This window comes from Mustela nigripes, chromosome 5 (genome assembly GCF_022355385.1).
Source record: "Mustela nigripes isolate SB6536 chromosome 5, MUSNIG.SB6536, whole genome shotgun sequence".
NCBI classification, from domain to species: Eukaryota; Metazoa; Chordata; class Mammalia; order Carnivora; family Mustelidae; genus Mustela; species Mustela nigripes.
In genome coordinates, this window is record NC_081561.1 from 125798389 (window position 1) to 125821240 (window position 22852).

Consider the following 22852-nt stretch of genomic DNA (forward strand, 5'->3'; position numbering starts at 1 on the left):
CATTAGATCTCTATATAGCAGCTACAAATATAGTAAAAAAAACAAAATTTAAAAATACCAGTTAAAATAGCATTAAACCATGAAAAACTCAGGGTAAAAAAAATAAATCTAACAAAATATATGCAAGATTGTTATATAGGAAACTATGAATATTGCCGAGAGAAATCAAAGAAGGCCTAAATCAGTGGAGGGACACACCATGTTTATGGATTGATGAATAATATTCTAAAAGGACAGATTCTTCCTAAATTGATCTATATATTCAATTCGGATAAAAATCCCAGCATAAAATTTTGTGGAAATTTAAAACCTGCATTTTGAATTTACATGGAGATGCAAAGGGGCAAAATTAGCTGGGACAATCTTGAAGAAAAAAAATAAAAGGAAGACTTATACTACTAGATCCCAACAGTCATTGTAAGACCTAGAATAATTAATTAATAATTAAATAAGTTTATGTTATTATCAGTATTAATTGTACTGTTGTTATTATTCTTCTTTTGAACATACTTTAAGCCTCATCTGTGTTTGAGGCATAAGAGAGAAAAGCCACTTTGTGTTTCTCATGTCAATTCTCTTTTGACTTAAAATATATATGTAAAAGTGCATAAAATATACATGTATCTTTTTCCCATAAATAATGATCCTTGTCCACTCACAACTTTCCATTCAAGAGGTAACCACTTTTATGGCCATCTTTGCCTTATTTCCTTCTACAGTTTTAACACCTGCAGAGGCTCCCCACTAGTAATATAGTTTATTATTTGCCCGTTTTTGGACTTCAGATAAATGAAATTCTGGAAGCCAGTTTCCAAAATGGCCTTAATGATCCTGGTCTCCTGATAATTTCTTTCTACATTGAATCAGGGCTGGTTTATGTGACTGACTTCTGGGGCTGTCATAAAAGGTTATTGTAGTTTTTGCCTAGTTCTCTCAGATTGTTCATTTTTGAGGGAACATGAGGAAACTCAAGCAGCCCTGTGGAGGGGCTCATGTGGACAGGAAGGGGTCTCCCATCAGCAGCCAGCACCAGCTTGCCAGCCTTGTGGTTGAGCTGCCTTAGAAGTGGGTCCCACAGCCCAATTCAAGCCTTCAGATGACTGCACCCCCAAGAGACACTGGATGTAAGTTCATGAACAACTCTGAGCTAGAATTGCTCTAAACTACTCCCAAATATCTAACTCAGAGACCCCATGAGCAATAATAAATGATTTCTCTTGTATTAAAAAGAGACAATGAAATAATGATAAAAGGATACACATATAAATCACTGCAGTGGAGTTCAGAAACAAATATGAACAGATTCTGGATTTATGACAAATATATTCATCAGCTTAGGTTACCATAACTAAATACAGCCAAAGTTTATTTTCTCACAAGTCCAAGATCAACAACATTAGGCTTGGTATCTGTTAAAAACTGTGTGGTTACAATCAGTTACCTTCTCTGTGTTCTCATGTGGCAGAGAGAGATAGGAACTCTCTGCTGTCTCTTCTCAGGAGGACACGAGTCCCATTAGATAAGGACCCTACCTTCATGTACATTGTTGTGGGAAAAGATCCTTGTCTCAAAAAATCTTGAGTCCTTTACTTGGAGACTTAGAGTTTGAAAAAAAGTGGTGTTTTTTTTTTAAAATTTTAACTCTTCCTGATTTAGTTAACTATATCCTAGAATACAATTTCAGCATTTCCCCCCATCTCTAGTCTGTTTATAGACTAATCAAAATCAACTGCGGACAACTGTTTAAATCAACTATTTAAAATCTCCTCATTCTTTATTATTAAGGCATTATCATCTACTTACATGAAATATATCACAGCGAGACCTGAAAGTTAAGATGCAGGTATAAGACATAAATATCTCCCCAAGTGGTCTACTTGAGAGCAGCTTTTGATATGATGTAAGTAGAGAGAAATGAAGTGGTACCGGGTGAGTGACAAAAATAGGATATTCAATACTTTGCCCCAGTGGTTGCTTTGCCTCCCAGGGGATAGTTGGGAATAGCTGAAGATATTTTGGTTGCTATAGCTGGGAGCGAGGAAGTTACTGGCATACAGGGAGTAGAGGCCAGCCATGGCACTAAACTTCCTACAATGCAGGGGACAGCCCCACAACAAGGAATTATCTGGCTGACAATATCAATAGCGCCATGGCTGGGAAAGCAGACTCGACAGTGGTGACAGCTCTGTGTATGGGACACCTCTTGAGCCTGTCTCTGGATTCCCTTAGTCCCACCTCTTAGTCCAGTGATTGCAGGGGTCCTTTGACAGCTTCGGCCTGTGCATTCTGAAAGGGCCTTGCCTCACACTTGTGGCATATGTCTGTAGCTTCCTGCTGTGGGGCTTCTCTGATACGACAGTGTGGGCATCATGGAAATCCTTTTGGCACATACACGCGTGCAAACCGGGAGTGTAGAGGAATGAACACGTTGGGTCAGTGGGGCATGAGAATTGGTGAATAAACTCTTCCTTCTTTTGTCCCCTGGGCAAATAGCTAGGAAATGTATTTCATATACTCCAAAGAATGTTTTTTATGATTGAACACCACTTTCCATTGGTTATTTCATTGTATTGGCTCTTCTTCCTCCCCCGGTTCTTTTCCTGTGCCCCTCATTCTTACTTCCTGGAATCACATGCCCAATAAGCCACCTGCATGCAAATTTGTGTCTCAGAGTCTATTTTCTCGGAAACTCGTGATAAAATATCATGCATGTGGAGGTCCACAGTGAAAGATCAGGCATCAATGGAAAATTTTATGGACATTCATGTTATTTCCCTGTAAAGTGAAGCATAAATATTTAATAAAGGAGTAAAAAGAAACTACCAGATTCATGGTGGTGCAAATACTGGAGAGCTCAGAAAGGGCTACTTTTAAAGTCATCCCATCAGTCAAAGAATTTTCTAAGCCTCTTGTGGAAATGGTAAGGGACAATAGTGGTGGCCATACAGAAGGGTAAAAAGGGAAGAAATTAAGTCAGGACTTCAAGAAAAAAAGAAAAAGAAAAATAATATCCTCTGGATGCCCTCCTTTAAATGAATCTTGTTATTTTGACAGATTTAGACTCCTAGAATTTTAGTTAGAAGGAACCTCAGGGATGATCTAGTTAAATTCCCTCTTTTACAGACGATGAAATGAAGCTGAGAGGCTAAACAACCTTCTCAAGGTCACCAAGTTGCATTAATGGCAGAGCCAGGGCCAGAACTCACTTCTGAACTGGGGACACTGTCTAAACATGGATTCTAAGTCACATAGCCCTGATCCCTGACATAGCCTGCAACTAGGGGTATGACCTAGTTAGGATTCCAGAAAACCCTGTCCCTAGGTCAACAAGGTGCTAAGATGCTAACAGGAAATAAGAGGAAATGTCAGCTGTATTTTCCTTTGCTTGTAGAGGGTGGATGTATTTCTGGGATTAGCCTAGACCCAACTGAACTGTTTGCTATTACTTATTTGAGGGTATAAATAAAGTTTGGTTAAGAGAGAAGTGATGGTGAAGTTGGTAATTCTTGTTATTCTAGGGACATTCCCAATGCTGACTTCTCAAAGTTTCTGTTAAATTGAGAAGACTTAGTTCATGGACTTGGCCAAGGCAAGTGGAAATAACGATCACATTCTGTTCTGGGGCTTTTCACTGGTGTTTCCCACTAAAGCAACTTTGTTCTGAGTGATTACGGAAGATGGCGTCCTTGGCTTCCTCCCCTATCCCCACCCTCACCCCCACCTTGGGCATCCAACCACCCATGGTGCACCTTGTAAGGATTCTGCTTTTCCTGCTGCTTATGCTGAGGTCCAAAGTCAGACATTTTATTCTAGTGAACCAGACATGGTCCTTGTCTTAACTGGCTCTCAGTCTGCTGGCGGAGACAGACATTAAAAAGAAATCTCAGTCCCATCTGGTGGTGATCAAGTCCAGAGTGTTGCATGATCTGACCAGGTTTGGGGTCAAGAAAGGCCTCCCTAGGATGAGGTTTAAAGTAAGAGAATGAAAGGGCAGTAGGACTGAATTAGTCGATGATTTTGAGGTTGTGGATGAGGAAGCAGCACATGGAAAGGCTCAGAGAAGAGTGAGAACCTCAAAGAAAGTAGAACAAGCCAGAGCCCAGAGAGGGGACAAACTGAGAGGCTGGTCTGCTCATTGAGGTCATGCTGAGGCAGTCCAAGTTCTTCTTGAGGGCAGTGGATGCCACTGAAGTGTTTTGAGCAGGTGAGAGCAGTGATCAGACTTGGGTTTCAGAGGACTTTCTCATATCCTGAGTGGAGGGAATGAACTGGACAGGAATGAGCGAGAAGGCTTCCTGTAGGATGGGCCAGAGGTGTTGGTGGCTTCACTGGAATGGACAGTGGTGAACTCCATAAAGATGGGCATCTAGAACAGTTCCTGGTACATAGTTAGACTTGGCAAATATGTATTTATTTATTGAATGAATTGATGAATGCATGCATGAATTGAATCAATGTGGGTATATTATAAAAATATTTAGGAGGAGCTGGTGAATAATCAGAATGTGGGAGGTGGGAAGGACAGAAGAAGCAGGAAAGATGCCAGATTTCTGCTTGCAGGTAGCTGCATAGATGGTAGGGGCAAAAACCAAGTGGGGAAACACAGGAAAGGGGCAGGTAATGGGGAGGGTGGGTGTGCAGCTTTGGACGTGATGGGTTTAGATTCTGGGAGATAGTTGGAAATAATATCTCAGGAGAGGTAGCTATGTTGATTTGGAACTCTTCGCCTTCTGAATGCTAACTGGAGTCACAGGATTACATAGCCAAAATGGACCAAAGGGAGTATGTAGAGAGAAGCAAAGACTCTCAAAGATTTCCTTTTGGTGTGGCCCTCCTCCACCTTTACTATAGCTGGACACCTCTGGCATGTGATATCTCATGCCAAAACATTCCCGAGTGGGGATTACCATGGGACCCTTTCAGAGAGTTCCTCATTCGTTGCTCTCATTCAAGAAATCTCAATGAATAGTTCAAGATGGAAAGGTGAAGAGGAAAGTAAATTATTGTTGGCAGTGTTCCAGTAGGTTCATCTTGGTTCTTTTAACAGATTTATTTGAGTGAAGTTCTTCCTACTATTTGACCTACTGAACTTGAACTTCAACCTACTCTTCAACCTATTGCACTCAGGTGTCCCTTTGGCACCAGTCTCTAATTCATAAATTTACCTCCCCTTGAATGGTAATCTTGGCACCGTATGCTGCTTGCCTGGACTGCCCCTAATGCCAAGAGGTGGGACTTGGCCTGCTAATCAGTCATGTTGCGGCTGCTTATGCCCCCCCCCCCCAGTGGGACTGTTTATATCCCTCTCTGTCGTCACCAAAAATACCTGGCTTTTGTGACCTCTGAGTGGTGATAGAGCCATGGGAGCAGGGCTGACTTTTCCATGGTCATTTTCTATTTCACCTTGACATTTTACACTGGGGACAGCCATAGGAAGCTCCTTGAGGGCTGGGATCTTATCTTTTTTGTAAATAGGAGGTGATGGGAGCGCTTTTCTTGTTCTGGCTTCCTATGTAGAGCAGCTTGACCCCTTAGTCCTAAAATGGTGCCATTTGTATTTCTTTGGAGATGATGCCCCTCTCTCTGGAGCAGGGGCTTGGAATTTCTTTTCCAGCAGTGATGGATTTGCTGGTGCATACATTTTGACCTTGCTCCCTAATCACATACATCTATTAGCTAGGTGCTGGGGCTCAGGGAGTGGACCTCAGCCATGTAGGGGAGAGGTCCAGTGGAGAGCAAACCCATGATTGCAGTATCATTGTCCCAAGGCATTTGGCTTGGTCATAGGGTCAGATGCAGGGCTCAGGAATGGGGGACAGGATTTTACTTGAGCTCTTTGTCCATGGAAACCACCTGGTTCAGTGTGTTAAGAGCAGTATTGCTCTCCCATTGCCTTATTATTCATTTCTGCTATTTTTTTCTGTAGGACTTTGCAGGAAAAGGGTTGCCTTCTTTGTATGGAGTGCATGGAGCAGATACGACAGGACTTTGTGAACCATGGATGTCTTTTTTCCGTCTGGTGGTGTTTATTGAGGACCAGTAGGTGCTGGTCAGCCCACCTAGCAGTGGGCACATGGCTTCAGGCTTTGTCTTTTTGCCCAGTGCGGACAAAGCTCCTGGCAATGGAGGACCCATTTCTGGGCAAAAGAGAGATTTGCCTTATAATTGATGACCCATGTGGAAGTGCTCATGCTTCAGTGCTAATTCAGAACAGCACATCCAGGGAAGGCTTCCTTAGAAGCCCAGTCTTGTGGATTCTGTGTCCATGGTCAGATTGGTGAAATATAGCATTCTATCTCCCTCTTTTAGGATTTCTAGTTATACACTGGTGGAACCAAAAATGCTCACGATAAAGGGTCTATTATTTAACTTTGTTTAGCCCAATGTTTTCATATGTATTTAACCATGGAAGCCTTTTTAATAATAACTCCCATTTAAGTGTCTCCTGGGATTAGTATTCTGTGGATTGTGCTTTGGGTAATGTCGCATAGAGGTTTTCTTGGCTCTTAAGTTCTACCATCTTCCTTTCTTATTCTAGTTTCTTGGGGTGATTATGTAGGAAAGACCAACTCTCCACAGTGAGTACTGAGACGTGAAGGTGAGATTGTCCAGGAGACTCAGGAGTCCCTTCAGTGGCAAATCAGGGAAATTATGGGGAGAAATTCCAGTTAATGCCGAGAAACTTTATACACATGTGCTTAATAGTGTCTTGTTAGAGAATCCCAGTTCAGAATGGTATTCAAGAGAGAATTGCTGTCTTGAGGCTTATGGGATCTCTTGTTCTATTTTCCTTGTTTGAATGTTGGGAAAATAAATGAGGAAGGGACCCTGAAAGTAAAGCAAATTCACTGTTTGACTTTGACTACACAGCCCATTTTCTCAAAGAACTCTTTGGATTTTTCCCCAGTTTTTTTGTTTTTGTTTTTGTTTTTTAAGAAATGTATTTTTTTAAGATTTTATTTTTATTTATTTGTCAGAGAGAGAGAGAGAGAGAGCAAGTGAGCGTACAAGGTAGGCAGAGTGGCAGGCAAAGGCAGAGGGAGAAGCAGGCTTCCTGCTGAGCAAGGAGCCCAATGTGGGACTCGATCCCAGGACACTGGGATCATGACCCGAGCCCAAGGCAGCCGCTTAACTGACTGAGCCATCCAAGCGTCCCTTCCCCAGTCTTTTTTGACACGAAACACAGGGAGATGAATTGATGAAGGCAATCGGTTAAGTCTTTTCATTTCTACTGTCACTCTGTAGGTTCCAAGCTTCATCTCCTTCCCTCTCTATCTGTCCATCTCTCCGTCCATCCACGTGTCCATTTATTTATTCAACATAGTTTAAGCCCTGCTGTGTGCTAGGCGCTGAACACACAAAGGCAAAGGAGACTTGGAGCCTGCTGCCTTGTTGCTTACTGAGGCTCCCAGATGCAGAACCAGATTCCAGTCTTTCTGAATTCCGATCCAGCCTGCTGGAGTAACATTGTTTGGCATGTCTCTGATCCTGTCATCTTCCACTAAGAAACATTCAGGAGCTCCCCATTACTTGTGGAATAAGGGTGAGCCACTTCCATTGCCTTGTCAAACATCCTTCAAGGGGTTCCTTGTTCAGGCCCCAGTCTGATCTACTTTTCTCTTCTCGCAATCCTGGTGAATGGGGCAACTTCAGGACTCCGTGCCACCCCTGAGCCCCATGCCCTGGCTCCTGCTTTCCTTCTGTCCTTTCCCTTCTCCTCTAGAACTTTCTCTCCCTCCAGACCCCACTCAAAAGCTGTACTTTCTGGGCTTCTAACAGGTTTTCAAACCTCTCTCTTACCACAGTCCGCCTGTCATATAATGAGGCACACAATTTTCTTTCTGTTCTTGGGAACGGGGCTGTGTCTTATTCAACTGGTTGTTCTTGACTAGTTGTCTAGAGCAGAGACCAGCATGTAGATGTTTAATTCATTCTGGAGTCACATGTTTTACATATATACACACACATTTCTGCACATATATATGTATCATATATATATATACACAAAATTAAAAATAGGCTAGGAATATTCCATTAGAATTTTAAAAAACTAAATTCTGTAATTTTGCTGTTATTTTATGTACAGTGTGCTCATTCCTTTTACTTACTGGAACCAAACTTTAGTTTTTGTAGAGAGATTTTGATTTTATTTATTTTGAGGATTTTATTTATTTGCTTCAGAGAGAAAGAGTGAGCAGGAGAGAGCACAAGCTTGAGGGAGGGGCAAAGGGAAAGGGAAGAGCAGACCCCCCCCCCCACCCCTTGAGCAGGGAGCCCATCTCAGAACTCAATTCCAGGACCTTGGGATCATGACCTGAGCTGAAGGCAGATGCTTAACTGACTGAGCCACCCAGGTACCCAAGATTTCGATTTTATTTTGGGGTTAAGAACCACTCTATTTAGAGGGGCATGGACCATTTAAATTCTTGAAATCACCTCAGCCGAAAACATAAAAAAAATTCTTGGGGTGCCTGAGTGGCTTAGTCGTTCTTAAGTGTCTGCCTTTGGCTCAGGTCATGATCCCAGGGTCCTGGGATTCAGCCATGCATCTGGCTCCCTACTCAGCAGGAAGCCTGCTTTCCCTCTCCCACTCCCCCTGCTGTGCTCCTGCTCTTGTTGTTGCTCTCTCTGTCAAATAAATAAGTAAAATCTTTAAAAATAATAATAATAATAAATAATTCTTGAAATCAATTCAAATGGCTTTATTTCCAAAAGAAAAAAATAGGGGTAATTTTTGGTACTATGAAGAATCATAGTTGTATGGAACCTCTATGATTTCATTGTACCTAGCCTTTTTAAAAAAAGGTTTTATTTGTTTATTTGAGAGAATGAGAGTGAGAGAGAGAGAGACAGTGCATGCATGAGAGGGGAGAGGGTCAGAGGGAGAAGCAGAATCTCTGCTGAGCAGGGAGCCTGGTGCGGAACTTGATTCCTGGACTCTGAGATCACGACCTGACCCGAAGGCAGTTGCTTAACCAACTGAGCCACCCAGGCGCCCCGGTACCTAGCCTTTTAACGGGAAATAAGTCCAATAAAATTGTATTCATTCAGACTCTATTATTTGGCAATTTTTGATAGTTCAGTTACCAAGGTGGCAGAGATTTTCAGTTGTTACTATGATACTTTTTAAAAGAGCAAACTTCTCAGGCACTTAGGAAGATCCACCCATGTGTAGCTAGTTGATGTAATAATTACCAAGAATTCCCATCTATTAATTACAGAACATCTGGCAGTACAGTGATATATTTGGCAACACCTTGTCAACTATTAATTCAAGTTAAGTAATTTTTAAAAAGAATAACTGTAAGTGAAGCTTTTATTAAATGTAATGGCTTTACTCTTAAATAGTCTGAGTTAGTGAAATTTAACCAATTAACAGGGTTGCTATTTGTAGTCAAAGATAGTGATTCTGCAGATGTCATCCATGGGGAGGGGCTGTGTGACTGAGGAAACCGGAGCCTGGTCGTCCGGACATCTCCAGAGTGCATACGGGTGACCCGGATGTGATTGAGGAAACCGAAGCCTGGTCATCTGGGCCTCTCCAGACTGCATACGGGTGACCCGGATGTGATTGAGGAAACTGGAGCCTGGTCATCCGACCTCTCCAGATGTATACAGCTGACCTTTCCCTTTTCTTGCAGCTCTAGTTGCTAGTAATCCTAAGGCAGGCTCGTTTGCATGTAGGATGTGGCTGCTTTTCTATCATTTCATTCTCACCACAACTATAGTTAGGGTGGGCATTACTGTCAGTTGAGTGCCTGTGGGTCACTCAACTAGAGTGCTGTACAACTGGAAGTTGCAGTGTTAGTACTCTCACTTAAGTCCTCTGTCTCTGGTTCCTGGCACTCCATCACATTGTCTTTCAAATAATAGCGACTGAGGTTTGCTAAGCAGCGTGTGTTACCTCATTCACTCAAACAAACAAACAAACAACAACAACAACAAAAATTCACCCCCTTGAGGTGGTGTTAAGTGGATCTGCCTGTTGCTTTTCTTTTCCAGAGGTCCCTGTCTATATGCTATTCCTCTCACCTCCTTCATCTCCTACTTTTTAATATTCTCATCTAAAAGGCAGTCTGGAGATAGAGCTGCTATTGTATGCTCAGATAGTATTATTTCCTGTCCACTCTTTGCTTGGTTGGCCTCAGCTTTCTCTATCTGTATTCCCAGGGCTAGACTTTAGCAAAGCAGTGAGTGACCACAGGCTTCTCATACCATAACCTGTCCCATTCTGCCCTCCACATCTCTCATTAAAACCTTGTTCTCAGCCCTTTTCCCCATTCTCTGTGAAAACTCGTTTTTCAGAAAGAACCACTGATTTTAAAGCATAAGTCATAATTGGCAACTATTTACTGAATTTTACTGCTTTTAGGGAATTTGTATTTTAATGGGATATAAAAAGTATATGGCCATATAAATTACTCTCTAATGGTAGAATTTAATGTTAGTGAGGAGTTGTGGCATAATTTTTGAAGCTAGGATATTCTTAGTGGCATCTTTGGAATTACAGATGTAAGTGATTCCCTGCTTCACCCACATGGAAAATCAATCCATGTCTTGCTGTGATCCCCCTCCTGACTAAACAGAAAACCGGGAAGAGTACTCCTTGCCTGTGGGTAGAATGACTGCTTCCTGAGATCCAGGTATTATTGGCTCTGGCTCCTTGTTTAATGTTTAAGTGGCACTTGCTGGTGAAAGTTCAGACAGAATGCAGCAAATCCAAGTCTCATAGTCATAAAGAAATAAAGGCTTGCATTGTGAGCCTTTAACTTTTTTTGAAAATCAATCAACAAATATTGATTGAATAACACTTGAGCTGTCTCCTCAAAGACATTTTGACCTTTTTGATTTCATTTTCTTTGTCTATTAGTGTGTCATGGAGCAGGGGGCTGTGTAAGTAACAGAATCTTGTGACAGCTTTTAGTCCTTTTTGCAGAGGGAAGTCCATGTGGATGGAGTGTAATCTCATGCTTTCAGAAAGGCCCTCGTCTCTAAGATGTTGTAGTCAAGAGCCTGGGCTCTGGAGTCTAGGCTTTGGTATGTACTGGCTCTTTGATTTGGAGTAAATTGCTAACCTTCTAAACCTCCCTTTACCCATCGGTACAGAGGGGATCAGTTAATATTTGTCTGGGGAACAGTGGTTGTGATTAAGATTAAATGGTAGATTTAAAGAACTTTGCACTGTGCCTGCCACCATGAAATACTGAATGATGGCTAGTTATGATTATTTTCCTTTGGGCTCAGTGTTCCAAATTTTCTCCAGGTCTCCTTGTATGTTCACTTCTAGAACCTAAAGAATTGTACAGAAGCTTCTGTAGGGCTCTGTAGAGGCTTTTGAATGGGATTGCATCAAAATTTTTGGAGTTGAATTATTCCAAGAAGGGCTACAAAGAAAGCAAACTTCAACCTTAGTTTCTTGCCTGCCTTCCAGCCTATGTCTTCATCTGTGTTCTTAAATAAAGCTACTCTGACAAATAGAGTAACAGAATGCTACCCGTGCTGTACTGTCCTTTCATGGTGTGGAGAACACCCAGGAGTCCTTTCAGACTGCCTTGCAACTTGTCTCAAATATAATTCAAATCTTGAAATGATTATCTGGATGTGTGCATTCCAGGAACTGTTGGAGGAGAGAAACATCACCAGCAAATCCTTTCAGATTTTGTCCTAAGTCTTGGACTCTCATGAAAGTTACAAAGGGGTGGTAAATCCTCAGTTTAATCCCTTGGGGTCCATTAAGACCCTCCTGATTTTCTTTGTGTTCTGGTCAGTTAAGCTAGTATGCGTGTTCATAGTCAATTCAATTGCCCCTAGAATGCCATCGACCAATGGCCATCCTTATATTTGAAAGTCACCAGAAAAGGCAGTTTCTCAAACAATTTCAGCAAGGCATTCCAGAAATGCTTGATCTCATACTTCTCTGCATGATGATAAATAAATACAATTTTGATTTCATCTCATAGTAATTAATCTGAACTTCTCCTTCTGGGATGTAAAAATGGAATAATGTTCTAGAGCTCTTTGAACACTAGATTGTAAAGAAAATGCCTTAAACATTTTGCTTAATTAAATCCTAAAAAGGTGGTACAAAATTTTCACGATTAATAGAAACATGCATATTTTGATTGATGCATATTTATATGGTATTATCATATGAAAATTTTATCATGTTATACAAACTATTGGCCTTGGGAATGTGACTTAATGCTGTAAATATTTTGCATTTGTTGTTGCATTGTTCATTATGAAAAAGACTCAGCTAATGGCTGTAAGGAAAAATCAGTAACACCAGTCTTCTTTGAGGTAATCTCAAGTCTCTAATGGCACAGTCTTTAGTCTAAATATAAGATAGGAAATCAGGTTTTCCTTAGTTCAAAGAAATATTTTTTTAAATAAATTTTCTTTTTTTACAGCAGATCAAGTTAGAAAAGCTAAAATGCTGGGGCCTTCTATGTTGCCAGTTACAAGCATGCATATAATTACCAGATTTCAGGTTTTTAAAAAATGTGGTTGTTGAGACAAGCCTATCCCTTTGGTTTTAAGCACTTAAGAAAAGCTCATTTTGCTAGGGGTACAGTTATACCCATTTAAGATGGGACACCACCTCATGTCTAGGGCCCGAATTCTGAGCTATGTTGTAGCTGAAAAATTAACTTAGATAATTATAGTTCTTAGTTTCTTAAGTATAACATGAATAAAAATGGCTTTTATAAGACTGGAGTACCTGAGTTATCTGAAAATGTTTTCCCATCTTTGGAGCACCAGCTCTTGGTAACAGTTTGATGACAGAAAAGGAGAAATCCAATGGAATTTTTTCCCAAGTGTTTGCCTTTATGAAATGGAATTTTATGAGAAACGGATGGGAATACTGAATTATTTAACAAGACAGATGCTAACCACCATTCTAAGAGTTTTCCAACTGCCACATACAAAACAAAAGTGCACAATTTCTTTTGTCTCATCTTCTCATATTGTTGCTTTCTAGTACAGCTGATTTGTAAAAACAGTCTCCCTTAAAATTCTACTTTTTGTTTCTCTGTTAGGTCTGTTGTAAGAGAGAATCCTTGCCTCCTCTTGAAAAACTGACCGGCTACTCTGCCTGGCGGTGATGGAGGGAAGCGTGAGGGCGATGGCGAGCCTCTCCCCAGCCTCCTTCCTGCCAGGCTGTGTGCCCGCCTCATTAGTGCTTTGTTCTCTTCCCTTTTCCATCTCAATTTTAGTCCATTATGGTGTATTATTTTATTTTATCTTATTTGTATCCATTAAAGATCTAGAAGGAAGGATTTTAGGTTTTGTTTCTCAAACAAGACAATCCAAGGGAAGGAACAACAAGGGGAACCGAGTGGTTGTTCTAAAGAGGCTCCTTGGGAAGTACGGACTCTTTTTTGAACTTGGAGGCCAAGTAATTTCCCCCATAAAAATTTCTTTTCCTTTCAGATTTCACCAGAATCAAACATATTGCCATCGGATCATTGGGGAGCATTCTGATGTATTATCTTCTTTTTTAGGACTTCACTATTTTAAAGCAGCTAATCAATTGGGAACGATAGAAACCAGTAGTTCTCATTAGTTAGGAATGACAGATGATTATTTTTAAAATATACTATTTCTAATCTAATTAAAAAAAAAAAAACCTTCATACCCTGAGGTAAATTATAGAGTTTTGTTCAGTTTTCATGTCTATAACATTTCACGTCTATAGACATTTCATGTAAAATGTTTATGTGTAGACAGACGCCATATTAGGGACCATATAAAATAGAAATAAAGCTTTCTTTGACTAGGACAAATTCGAAAATGCAGTAATTGTATGACATGTGAATTTGTGTTATGACTCTATTTAAAGAAAGTTACGTTATCAAAAATGTTTGATTAATATCAAAGGTCATTTTTACAAGTCTCATCTGGTAATTAACAACGGATCACATAATGTAATTTGTGAAAAAAAAGTGGTCATTAAAATGACAATATTTATTCCATTAAGGTAAATAAAATGCTGCCCATAGTTCTGAGTGATGATACTCAGGGGAAAAAGAGCCGTATCACTGCACTACAAATTAGTTTGCTTCTAATTTTGCAGGCTGATGACCGCACTGCCTCAAACCAAATCTTTTCCCTGGAAATGGAATGATTGCATGACAGACTGTACGAACCATGAATATGTCAACAACTCATGGACCAGGCCTTGCCTAGCAATTAGTCTTTGGGGGATTTTATTCAGAAATCAGATGACACTATACCAGAACTTATTGGGGATTTTGTGATTACCATTCACGTCTGGAGCACGAGTCTGGGAGAGCTTAAAAAAAAAAAAAAAAATTCATAAAGGAAGAAGAAATGTGGCTGATAGTGGCAATCAGTCATATGTACATACATTGTCAATTGGGAGGATCAGAAGACTCAAAATACAGCAAAAGTTCCTAGGAGGCAGCAAGAACTTATTTTGTAGACTTCTAATTAAAGTCTCCTTTTATTGCTCCCACCCCTAAATAGACCGGTATATCCCAGACTTGAGTCATTTGAATATCACTGTCACATTTTTGTCAGAACTTCTTATCACCTGCATTATGATTTACTCAATATATTTTGTTAACCGACTCACTTTAAAAGCCTCTCTTTGCTTGAAGCAGTAATATTCGTGATATTATGGGCTTGTTTCACCCGTAAAATTTGTTTTCTTCTCTTGCAAAGGGAAAGAAATGCAGGATTTTAATTATTGAAAATTCTCGCATACCACTTAACGTCATTCTGCACGTCTCCATGACCTGGGCCGCAGGTCCTGCAGGAGCGGCTAGGACGACCAGCCTAGCCGAGAATGATCTTTACGGCTGTGTGACCTCAGGTCTCATGCCTGACACCTCCATTACCATCCCTCCATTTCGGGACATGAGCTACATCACATGGAGAGAATTTAAATCAGGCCTGTGCCTCCCTGAGGACACCCATGCAGGAAGGTTTTGTCATAAGACACTGCTGAGTGAGCCAGGCTAGGGCCTTTTCATCGATGGCATCTGGCCACTCACATCCTTCCTTTTTTGACTTAGCCATACCACTTGGGAAGCATGACATCACAAGGGTAAATGCCGCCCCATGTCCTCTAACAGGGGTAAGCACCAGGCTGACCAAGATGGAGTCTGGTTCCTGACCCTCAAGGTGCACACAAGGACATCACATTTGTGGGTTAGCACTCGGGTGTCCCACCTCATGTGGCCCTCAAAGGCTTTTAGCAGCACCTTTGAGGAAACAGGTCATTTTAGCAGCTTCATGACAACTGGGCCTGGCTTAACCAGGTAGAAAATGCAATTTTGCCAGGCTAAGAAGCCCCCGGGAGCCCTCCTGGGTGTGCATCCATAGTCTGGATTTTAAGTAAATGATGTTTTTTTTGGAGACGTAAGAGCCAACCAAGAAAAAAAAAAAAATAAATAAATAGGAAAACAAAAAAAAGAAAGAGTGAAAGCAAGCACTGAGTCTTCCCCTCAGGAGCTGGCTCCCCTACGGAGGTGAGAAAGCGGTGAGGTGCAGAAATTGAAATTTGGCCTCAGGTAGCTCTGTCAGGCTCAGGGTGTGTCTAAGTTTGAAGGGATGTTTGCTTCTGATATGAACATTTTTCTTATACTTTTATTATAGAAGATGATGTGTCAAATGTACAAATAATGTGTGCCTGGTGCCAGAAAGTGGGAATCAAGCGCTATTCCCTGAGTATGGGAAGTGAGGTGAAAAGCTTCTGCAGCGAGAAGTGCTTTGCGGCCTGCCGACGAGCCTACTTCAAGAGAAATAAGGTAAGAGCACTAGAGAGAGGCGGCCGTGCAGGCCTCCCCAGACCACGTGCGCATGCGCCTCTAGCTTCTAGCTGAAAACACTGTGCACATTTTCCTTTGATTTTATTTTTTTCTGTTGTGTCTGTTCTCTTGCTCTGTCATTCTTAACCTTTCGGAATGAGGAATCCCCTTCTAAGTGTCCCCTGTTCTTCCGTTTCTCTGTCTTGATGTTTGGATTCTGAGAGGGTGAATGAGAATCGGGTGAGGAGGGACGCGGTGGCGGTGGTCGCAGCCGAGTGACATTGGAGGTGCCAGTGTCTCTCCAGCAGTAGAGGGGGTAGGCTAGAGTTCACGAAAGATAAGTGGTAGAGATGGCTTACACAGGCCGAGGAGCGAGCCACGGAAGCGTGGCCAGAAAGCTTTAGTCCACGCAGTTTCATATCTGTTCCCAATGGGGATATTGCTCTGGCTCTTTACAAAACCTGATCCACAAAATTCGAATCAAGAAGAACGTCAGGTCTCACTTGATGCCTTATGTACAAGTTGATTGAAACCGAGAAAAGGTGAAATAATGGATACCTGAACCAACATTCGCTCACACAGCCAAGCCTTGGTGAGCAGCCTGGTGGGTGAACACAGGGACAGCCGTAGTTCATCAGTTTTTGTTTTGTTTTATTTTAAGACACCTCAGCTCTGAAAAATGTCCTTTTAGAATAGTATCAACCACCAGTGTTGAGAAATGGAATGCATGATGGTTTTACAATCTCACACACACAGACACGCACAGCTATTTCCGTAATCTTTAAAAGAACCACTGTAGCATTTTGCCACCACTTACTGAAGTAAATTGCTACTTCTTGATTGTTTTCCATTGATCTGGAAAGCTTTCTTTAATTCATTAAATTGTCCACATTTTGCCAAGCATTTCCATTTCCATAATACGAGCTTGAAATCTGTCTTTTCTCGAAGCAAACAATTATTATTATTATTTTTTTAAAGTCTGATATTTGTAATCCTGGAATGCTAATCTCGGGTTCACTGCATTGCAAGAAGCACTGTTGCAGCAAATTGTCTCCTGCAAATTTGGGTCACATCATTCTGCCAAAAAACATAATGCTGAAAGAATTAGGCTGCAGGAACCAGCAGGGTGGAATTTTAGTAGCAGTCTCGAAGAATTAGGCTCATAATCTTCACTGGAACAGGGAGGCAAGTAAGGAAATTGTTTGGAATTCTTTTGGGAAAGTCAACAGTCGAGTTCATCTTCCCTCGGGAGGGGCCAATGAGATGCCAGAGGAAGGAGGTTAGAGCACGCATGGGAGACACGTTTTGTTTTAATATAGGAGGATTAAAATGATCTCTGAGATCCGGGGGCTCCCGTTTTGAATGCTGAGCACTGGGGTAACAATCACAGGAGTGGACCCAGCGCTTTCATCTTCAAAGCCCTACTTACCACAACAAAATACTTTGCATTCCAACCAAGAAGATGGCTAGAGAACAGGGGTTTTTGTCTTTCTATGGTTCTGAAGGATTATGGGTCTGAATCTTGATGGACAGCCTATAGTGAGTACAATCAAGAGAGATGAATTTGTTACAATCCCTGTGATACGTATCATCTTTTGCCAAACGACTTGACTTTAGTAAGCCTCTGAAATAGCCGTATATAAAAATATATATCATTATAAATAACGTGTAATATTACATCATTATAAAGTTTAAGGTCGAACTGAATTTAAACTTCTCTAGCATGCAGTTTTAAAAGATACAAAATTGGGAGCCAAGATAAGAATTAGTACTTGGATTATACGTACAGCAGGTAAAATCCAAGGAGGACCGTTACCTTTCGCTTCCTGCAGGGTATTACCAGGGTAGGTCTTTGAACATCTTGCAGAAGCTGGGAGTCACAGTGGCTTCAAGTTTAGCCAGTGACTTTGACAGCTGATCCCAGCAGCCCATTAGTGTACATACAATACCTGTCTTCTCCGCAATCTTCATGCTTATTTATGTATTCCAAAGCTCTGCTACACTATACTTTCTCATTTTTCAAATAGGGGAATAAAGCGGTCACATTGCTTGCTGGATGCTTTTTTATTTTTTTATTTTTTTAATTTTAAGAGTGTTATCTCTGCAACAATATCCTATTGTATTACAAAAAACATGTACAGCTGCTGCATTTCTGTTAACTGATAGGATTTTGTGGTCATTTCATTTAGGGCTTAGGTTTCCTAATGGCTTGTATTCGATACCAGTCTCCATGCTGCCATTTCTAAGAACTGCTGTAATAAGCCCCAGGGTGTTCCCCACTGAAGACAATAGCAAATAGCTACTTTTCTTGTGCCGTTTAACCAAGTCTTTAGTCCTCATTATTAAAATTGTGGACTTCCTTAATCTTAGAAAAAGGGCAAAATTCTTCCTGTGCTGTCATAAAAGATTTTCCGGCTACATTCTGCACTAAATTTTAGATAGGCAGAAGGGGATGGAAAACAGAGTGGGTAATGTGTGTGGAGAAGAGAAATTTGCCTTAGGTGTAATGTAGATTTTAAAATACATGTAAAGTTAACTATGCTGTAAATTATGCTTTATAATGACAGCCCGTTTCTTGGTGGATGGCATGCTGGGATCTAAAAATGGTCTCTAAGTTGAACCCAAATTGCATGCATAACTTTACAAAGAAAAATCCTAGTAGAAAAGGTAGCTAATTAGGAGCCGCATTCAGCTGACCTCTGTTTTGTGTCTGAGCAACACCTGCATTTGTGAATGTAAATTGGACAGCTGTGCCTGTGGTTCCCCTGCTCTTCTCTTCACAAATGCTTGGGTATGGAGGCAGGAATTGATTTGCTGCTAAAAACAAGGACAAAAATAGCCCAACTCTCAAAATGAAGGCCCCCTGAAAATTGGCTCTTTAAATTTCATTTACTTCTCCACCCTTCTTTCTCTGGGTCTCTGTGTCTGTTTGATGGAGTCGGTTGAGAACGTCATGTCATATACGTCTCTCTCAAACCCTGGCCCTAACAAGTAAGGTGGGTAGGCTCCAGCCAAGTTAACCCTTTTGGGCATGTAGTTTATATTTTTAAACTGAATAATAAAGTTTACAATTTTATTTGAAGGGTGGTTTGGATCACTACACAGATGTAGGCTTTCTTCACGATGTTTCTGTTCGGAGGGGGTACTGTGAGTCACAGCTGTATTCACTTAAGGAACCTAACTACTAGCTTATACATTTCAGGACATCGGCTCTAAGAAGTGATAGTGTTAATTTGTAATTATATTTTGTGGACTCCTTATCCCCAACAGCCTCCATTGCTGGCTCCAAAGTTTTTAAACAGTGGGGAAGAAAAATGCTTTTGTAGTCTATGGGCATTGGCTGAGCAATGGTACGTGCGTCTCATTACTCGATGCACTGGAGAATTTTCAGGGAACTAAGAGCTTGCTCTTTTCCCAGCCCCTTTTTGAGGTCACAAGTAGAGAAGGACTTGGGAACATTTCTAGCCTAGTGATTCGCCTAGGAGTTGAAAAGTTGCAGAGGTGTCTTAGTGGTTTTGCAGGAGATGCTCACGTGTTTTGTTTCACGAACACCAGTTTTACTTTGCAAAATAACACTTAGAAATTGTCTTTCCTGAGGGAGGATGCCTTGTAATCATTATCTCTTTAAAAACAAGAGTAACAAACAAGACCACAAGTAGTAGTTATCTCCAAATAGCCCGTGTTTGGTCTTTTTCCTTCTGCTTGGGAAAATATCTCATTATCTAAACTCATGTCCATAAATCAAGAAGGAAATAAAAACTCAAGACAAATGGCCAATGCCGGCAATGCAAATGATTGTTTTCTTCTCTTTGTTAAGATCTTAAATTTTAGTGTTCTTTATGGGTTCATGGCATTGATATTTTAGTAACAGACACAATTGCCTAAAAACACCAAAGTTTTACTTCCTTGGTCTAATTTCCCTGTAATTTGAAACAAGAATAGATAGAAATATTCCTTCAACGTCATAACGTTGCTGTCCACCACCAGACCGTGGAGGAAAGTAAGCTGTGTAGATAAGGGATAACAATAAGGATGAATTAAAGATTAGATGGGTATAAGGAGAAACAACATTTGCAAATCCTATCATTAAATTGCTAGCCATCGTGATGATAATGACAACAAATATTGAAAGAGGGGAATATTGTATAATAAAGCATTTATCTCACTTTTAAATGATTTCCTACATTCACAGTGATTTTTTCTTTGAAGAGATCCCTTTTGGAAAACCCATCACTAATTAGCATGTATCATATTATTTGAGGACACATTTTTATTTAGACTACAGTAGTCCTCCCTGACCCCGGGGGAGACCTTCTAAGACTCCCAGTGCATGCTTGAACCCATGGATAGTACTGAACCCTCCTGATACTATATTTTTACCTATACATACATACCTATGATAAAGTTTAATTTATAAATTAAACACTATATAATAAGGACTAATAATAAAATAGGACAGTTATAATAATATACTGTCATAAAACTTATGTGAATGTGGATTCTTTCTCAAAATATCTTTACTGTACTGACCTTCTTGTGATGCTGTGAGACGTAGGCATTGTGAAGTAGTGCTAGGCCACTCTTGACCTTGTGATGATAAATCAGGAAGATCATCTGCTTCTAGACCACAGTGTACCACAAATAACTGAAACCATGGAAAGTGAACCATGGATAAGGGGCACTTCTGTATTGGTCTTTTTATTAAACTTGAAGATATCTTGGAAAAGGTTCTCAGTTTCAGACTTAATTATCGAACCTAGTAACGCAGAAGAAATGCATAACAGTCGCCCTGCAAATCTAGTGATTAACCTGGCTACTTTGTTCCCTTGAAACACCTGCAAGATTTAATTTGCAACATGGTTATTATTCATGAAATTTGGGGGAAGGACGTTAAGAAATTATTTGTAATTAACGTTCTTAGACTGCCCGAATCTCAGGCCACAGACTTGCTTTTGCCAGTTGCTTGCAAATATTCTCAATTGAGCAGTAAACATTCCAGGGAAGCGCCAGAGTTCTTCCTGCAGGTTCACTTGGAATTTACGGGGTGTCAGTGAGACTTCTGGGTCTATCTCCCCTGGCCTGCAGCACGATCACTCTGGTTCTGCCTTTTGGATCTATGCCACAAGCCTGTCCACTGGCTGCATAGACCGTGGCCCCCACTGCCCCACCCAGGGCTTCTGTCTGTCCTCCAGTGGCCGAGTTCCCTCTTGGTCACAGCAAACAGGGGCGTCCTCAGAAAGCTCTAGGGAAAGAACAACAAGCCCAACTGTTTTCTCATCCTGTGGTATTTTGGAATATGGAATGGAATAATGATGAGAGGCTGCACACGAGAACCTCAGAGAAAAGCAATAGCAGAGGAGGGGGAAGGTGTTAGCCCTTTGAAATGCCTTTGCGGTGGGATTCCAGCAGGAAAGTTTGGGGCAGCGAAGCAAGACGTAGGTCAGGTTAAAGTGATGCCTGGGCTCTTGAAGAAAGCCAGAATGGGTTCCAGGGGCAGAGCTTCTGTAGTGTTGGGGGGACCTAGTGCCCCCCAACAGCCACCCAAAACTCAGGGGAGAGGCATGTAAGCATGTTTATCAGAACACTTGAACACCACTGAGAAGCACTGGTTTAAGGGATACCGGGAGCACAAAGAGAAGGGGGCAGGTAAGTTTTCTACTTCAAGAAAAGAGTAGCACCCCTGTCTAGTTTTTTTTTTTTTTTTTTTAAGATTTAATTTATTTATTTGTGAGAGAAAGAGAGAATGAGAGAGAGGGAAGGGTCAGAGGGAGAAGCAGATTCCCAGCTGAGCAGGGAGCCCCATGCGGGACTCCATCATAGGACTCCAGGATCATGACCTGAGCCGAGGGCAGTTGCTTAACCGACTGAGCCACCCAGTTGCCCAACCCCCATCTGGTTTTTAGTGGGCTACATTTTGGAGGCTGTAGGGAAAACAGAGAAATAATTTTAATCTGTTATCCAGAATGGATGTCAACTTCTGCGTAATACTAGATATTTTAGACTAAATATGAAGAGATGATTAAAACTCCAAATAGCTTCAAGCCCCAGTGTTTGTTCAACATTTCTGTTCAGCGCACAAAAGGAAGGGGGGTGGATTTTTCATGGATCCGAATCTGATCATCTGGGGATGCGTGTGCAGGTCTATGGACATATTCTCGAATGCTGATTTTCAGACGCAGTGAGAGTCTGGGCATCCTTCTAGTGATAGCTAATGCTATACACTTAAATCAAGTTTCTCTCATTTGAACTGCCGGTAATTATCCAATCCATCTCGAAGGCACGCTCTCGCTCTCGTTTAGCATTAACCACAGTGTCAGATTGCATCAGCTACATTGTGTTCTGGTGAGTGCGGCCGTGGAGTGATGAATGGGCGTGCCTCAAGTTCATAGTCCGGCTGTCTGGTTGGGGGCAGCAGGCAGCTCAGGAAACAAATGAACAGGAAGGGTTCTAGTTATTTGGGACATGCTTTCTCCTAATCGATCCAGTCCCTTGCATCGCCAACTTTCTCACCTTGCTGCTAGCGGTGTTCTCGGTTTATCAGAAGAACAGGCATTTCAAGAATTATCTCCCGGGTTGTTCTGCTGTGCTTCTCCCATCGTGAGCTACCTCCAGCCCTCCCTGCACCGGACTTTAAAAGGACCATGTCATGAGACCTTATTCATAAAGACCACAGGAGGGAGAAGTTTCTAAGAGTATGTAGTGCCCTGTCCAGAGAAACCAAGAGAGAAGGATTGTGCAGTTTCCTAGGATCGTAGTTAGGTTTTTAACTCAAATGCCTTGTTAAGAATGTGAAGTACCCAAGACAGGCCAGGTGGCTTGCCTTGAGATATTTTAAGGTAGTAGTTTGAATCCAGAATTTTTCTCATACACTTTTGCAATGTGTGGTCACAAAAGCTAGTACACTCAAGATGGCCATATGCGGGAGAGGCAAGCTGTAGGCACACCTGCGGTCTCTATCCTGCTGCACCACACCGCCCCCGACCCCAGTCTCAGTGCCACCGGCTGGCTTTTGCATACAGAGGCAAACGTGTGAACCGGGCAAGCCACGTGGACTTATTTGTTCCTTGGGCTCTTGG

The 22852-nt window shown here is 41.4% G+C and overlaps 1 protein-coding gene across 2 annotated transcripts in view; it reads left to right on the forward strand.

Annotated features, from left to right (window-relative positions):
• SOBP (sine oculis binding protein homolog) overlaps positions 1 to 22852 on the forward strand; it is a 159317-nt gene that overhangs the window by 24952 nt on the left and 111513 nt on the right. For both annotated transcript variants that reach the window (XM_059401143.1, XM_059401144.1), the window contains exon 4: positions 15625 to 15776. In XM_059401143.1, the coding sequence (XP_059257126.1) occupies positions 15625 to 15776 (152 nt within the window). The remainder of the gene's footprint in view (positions 1 to 15624; positions 15777 to 22852) is intronic.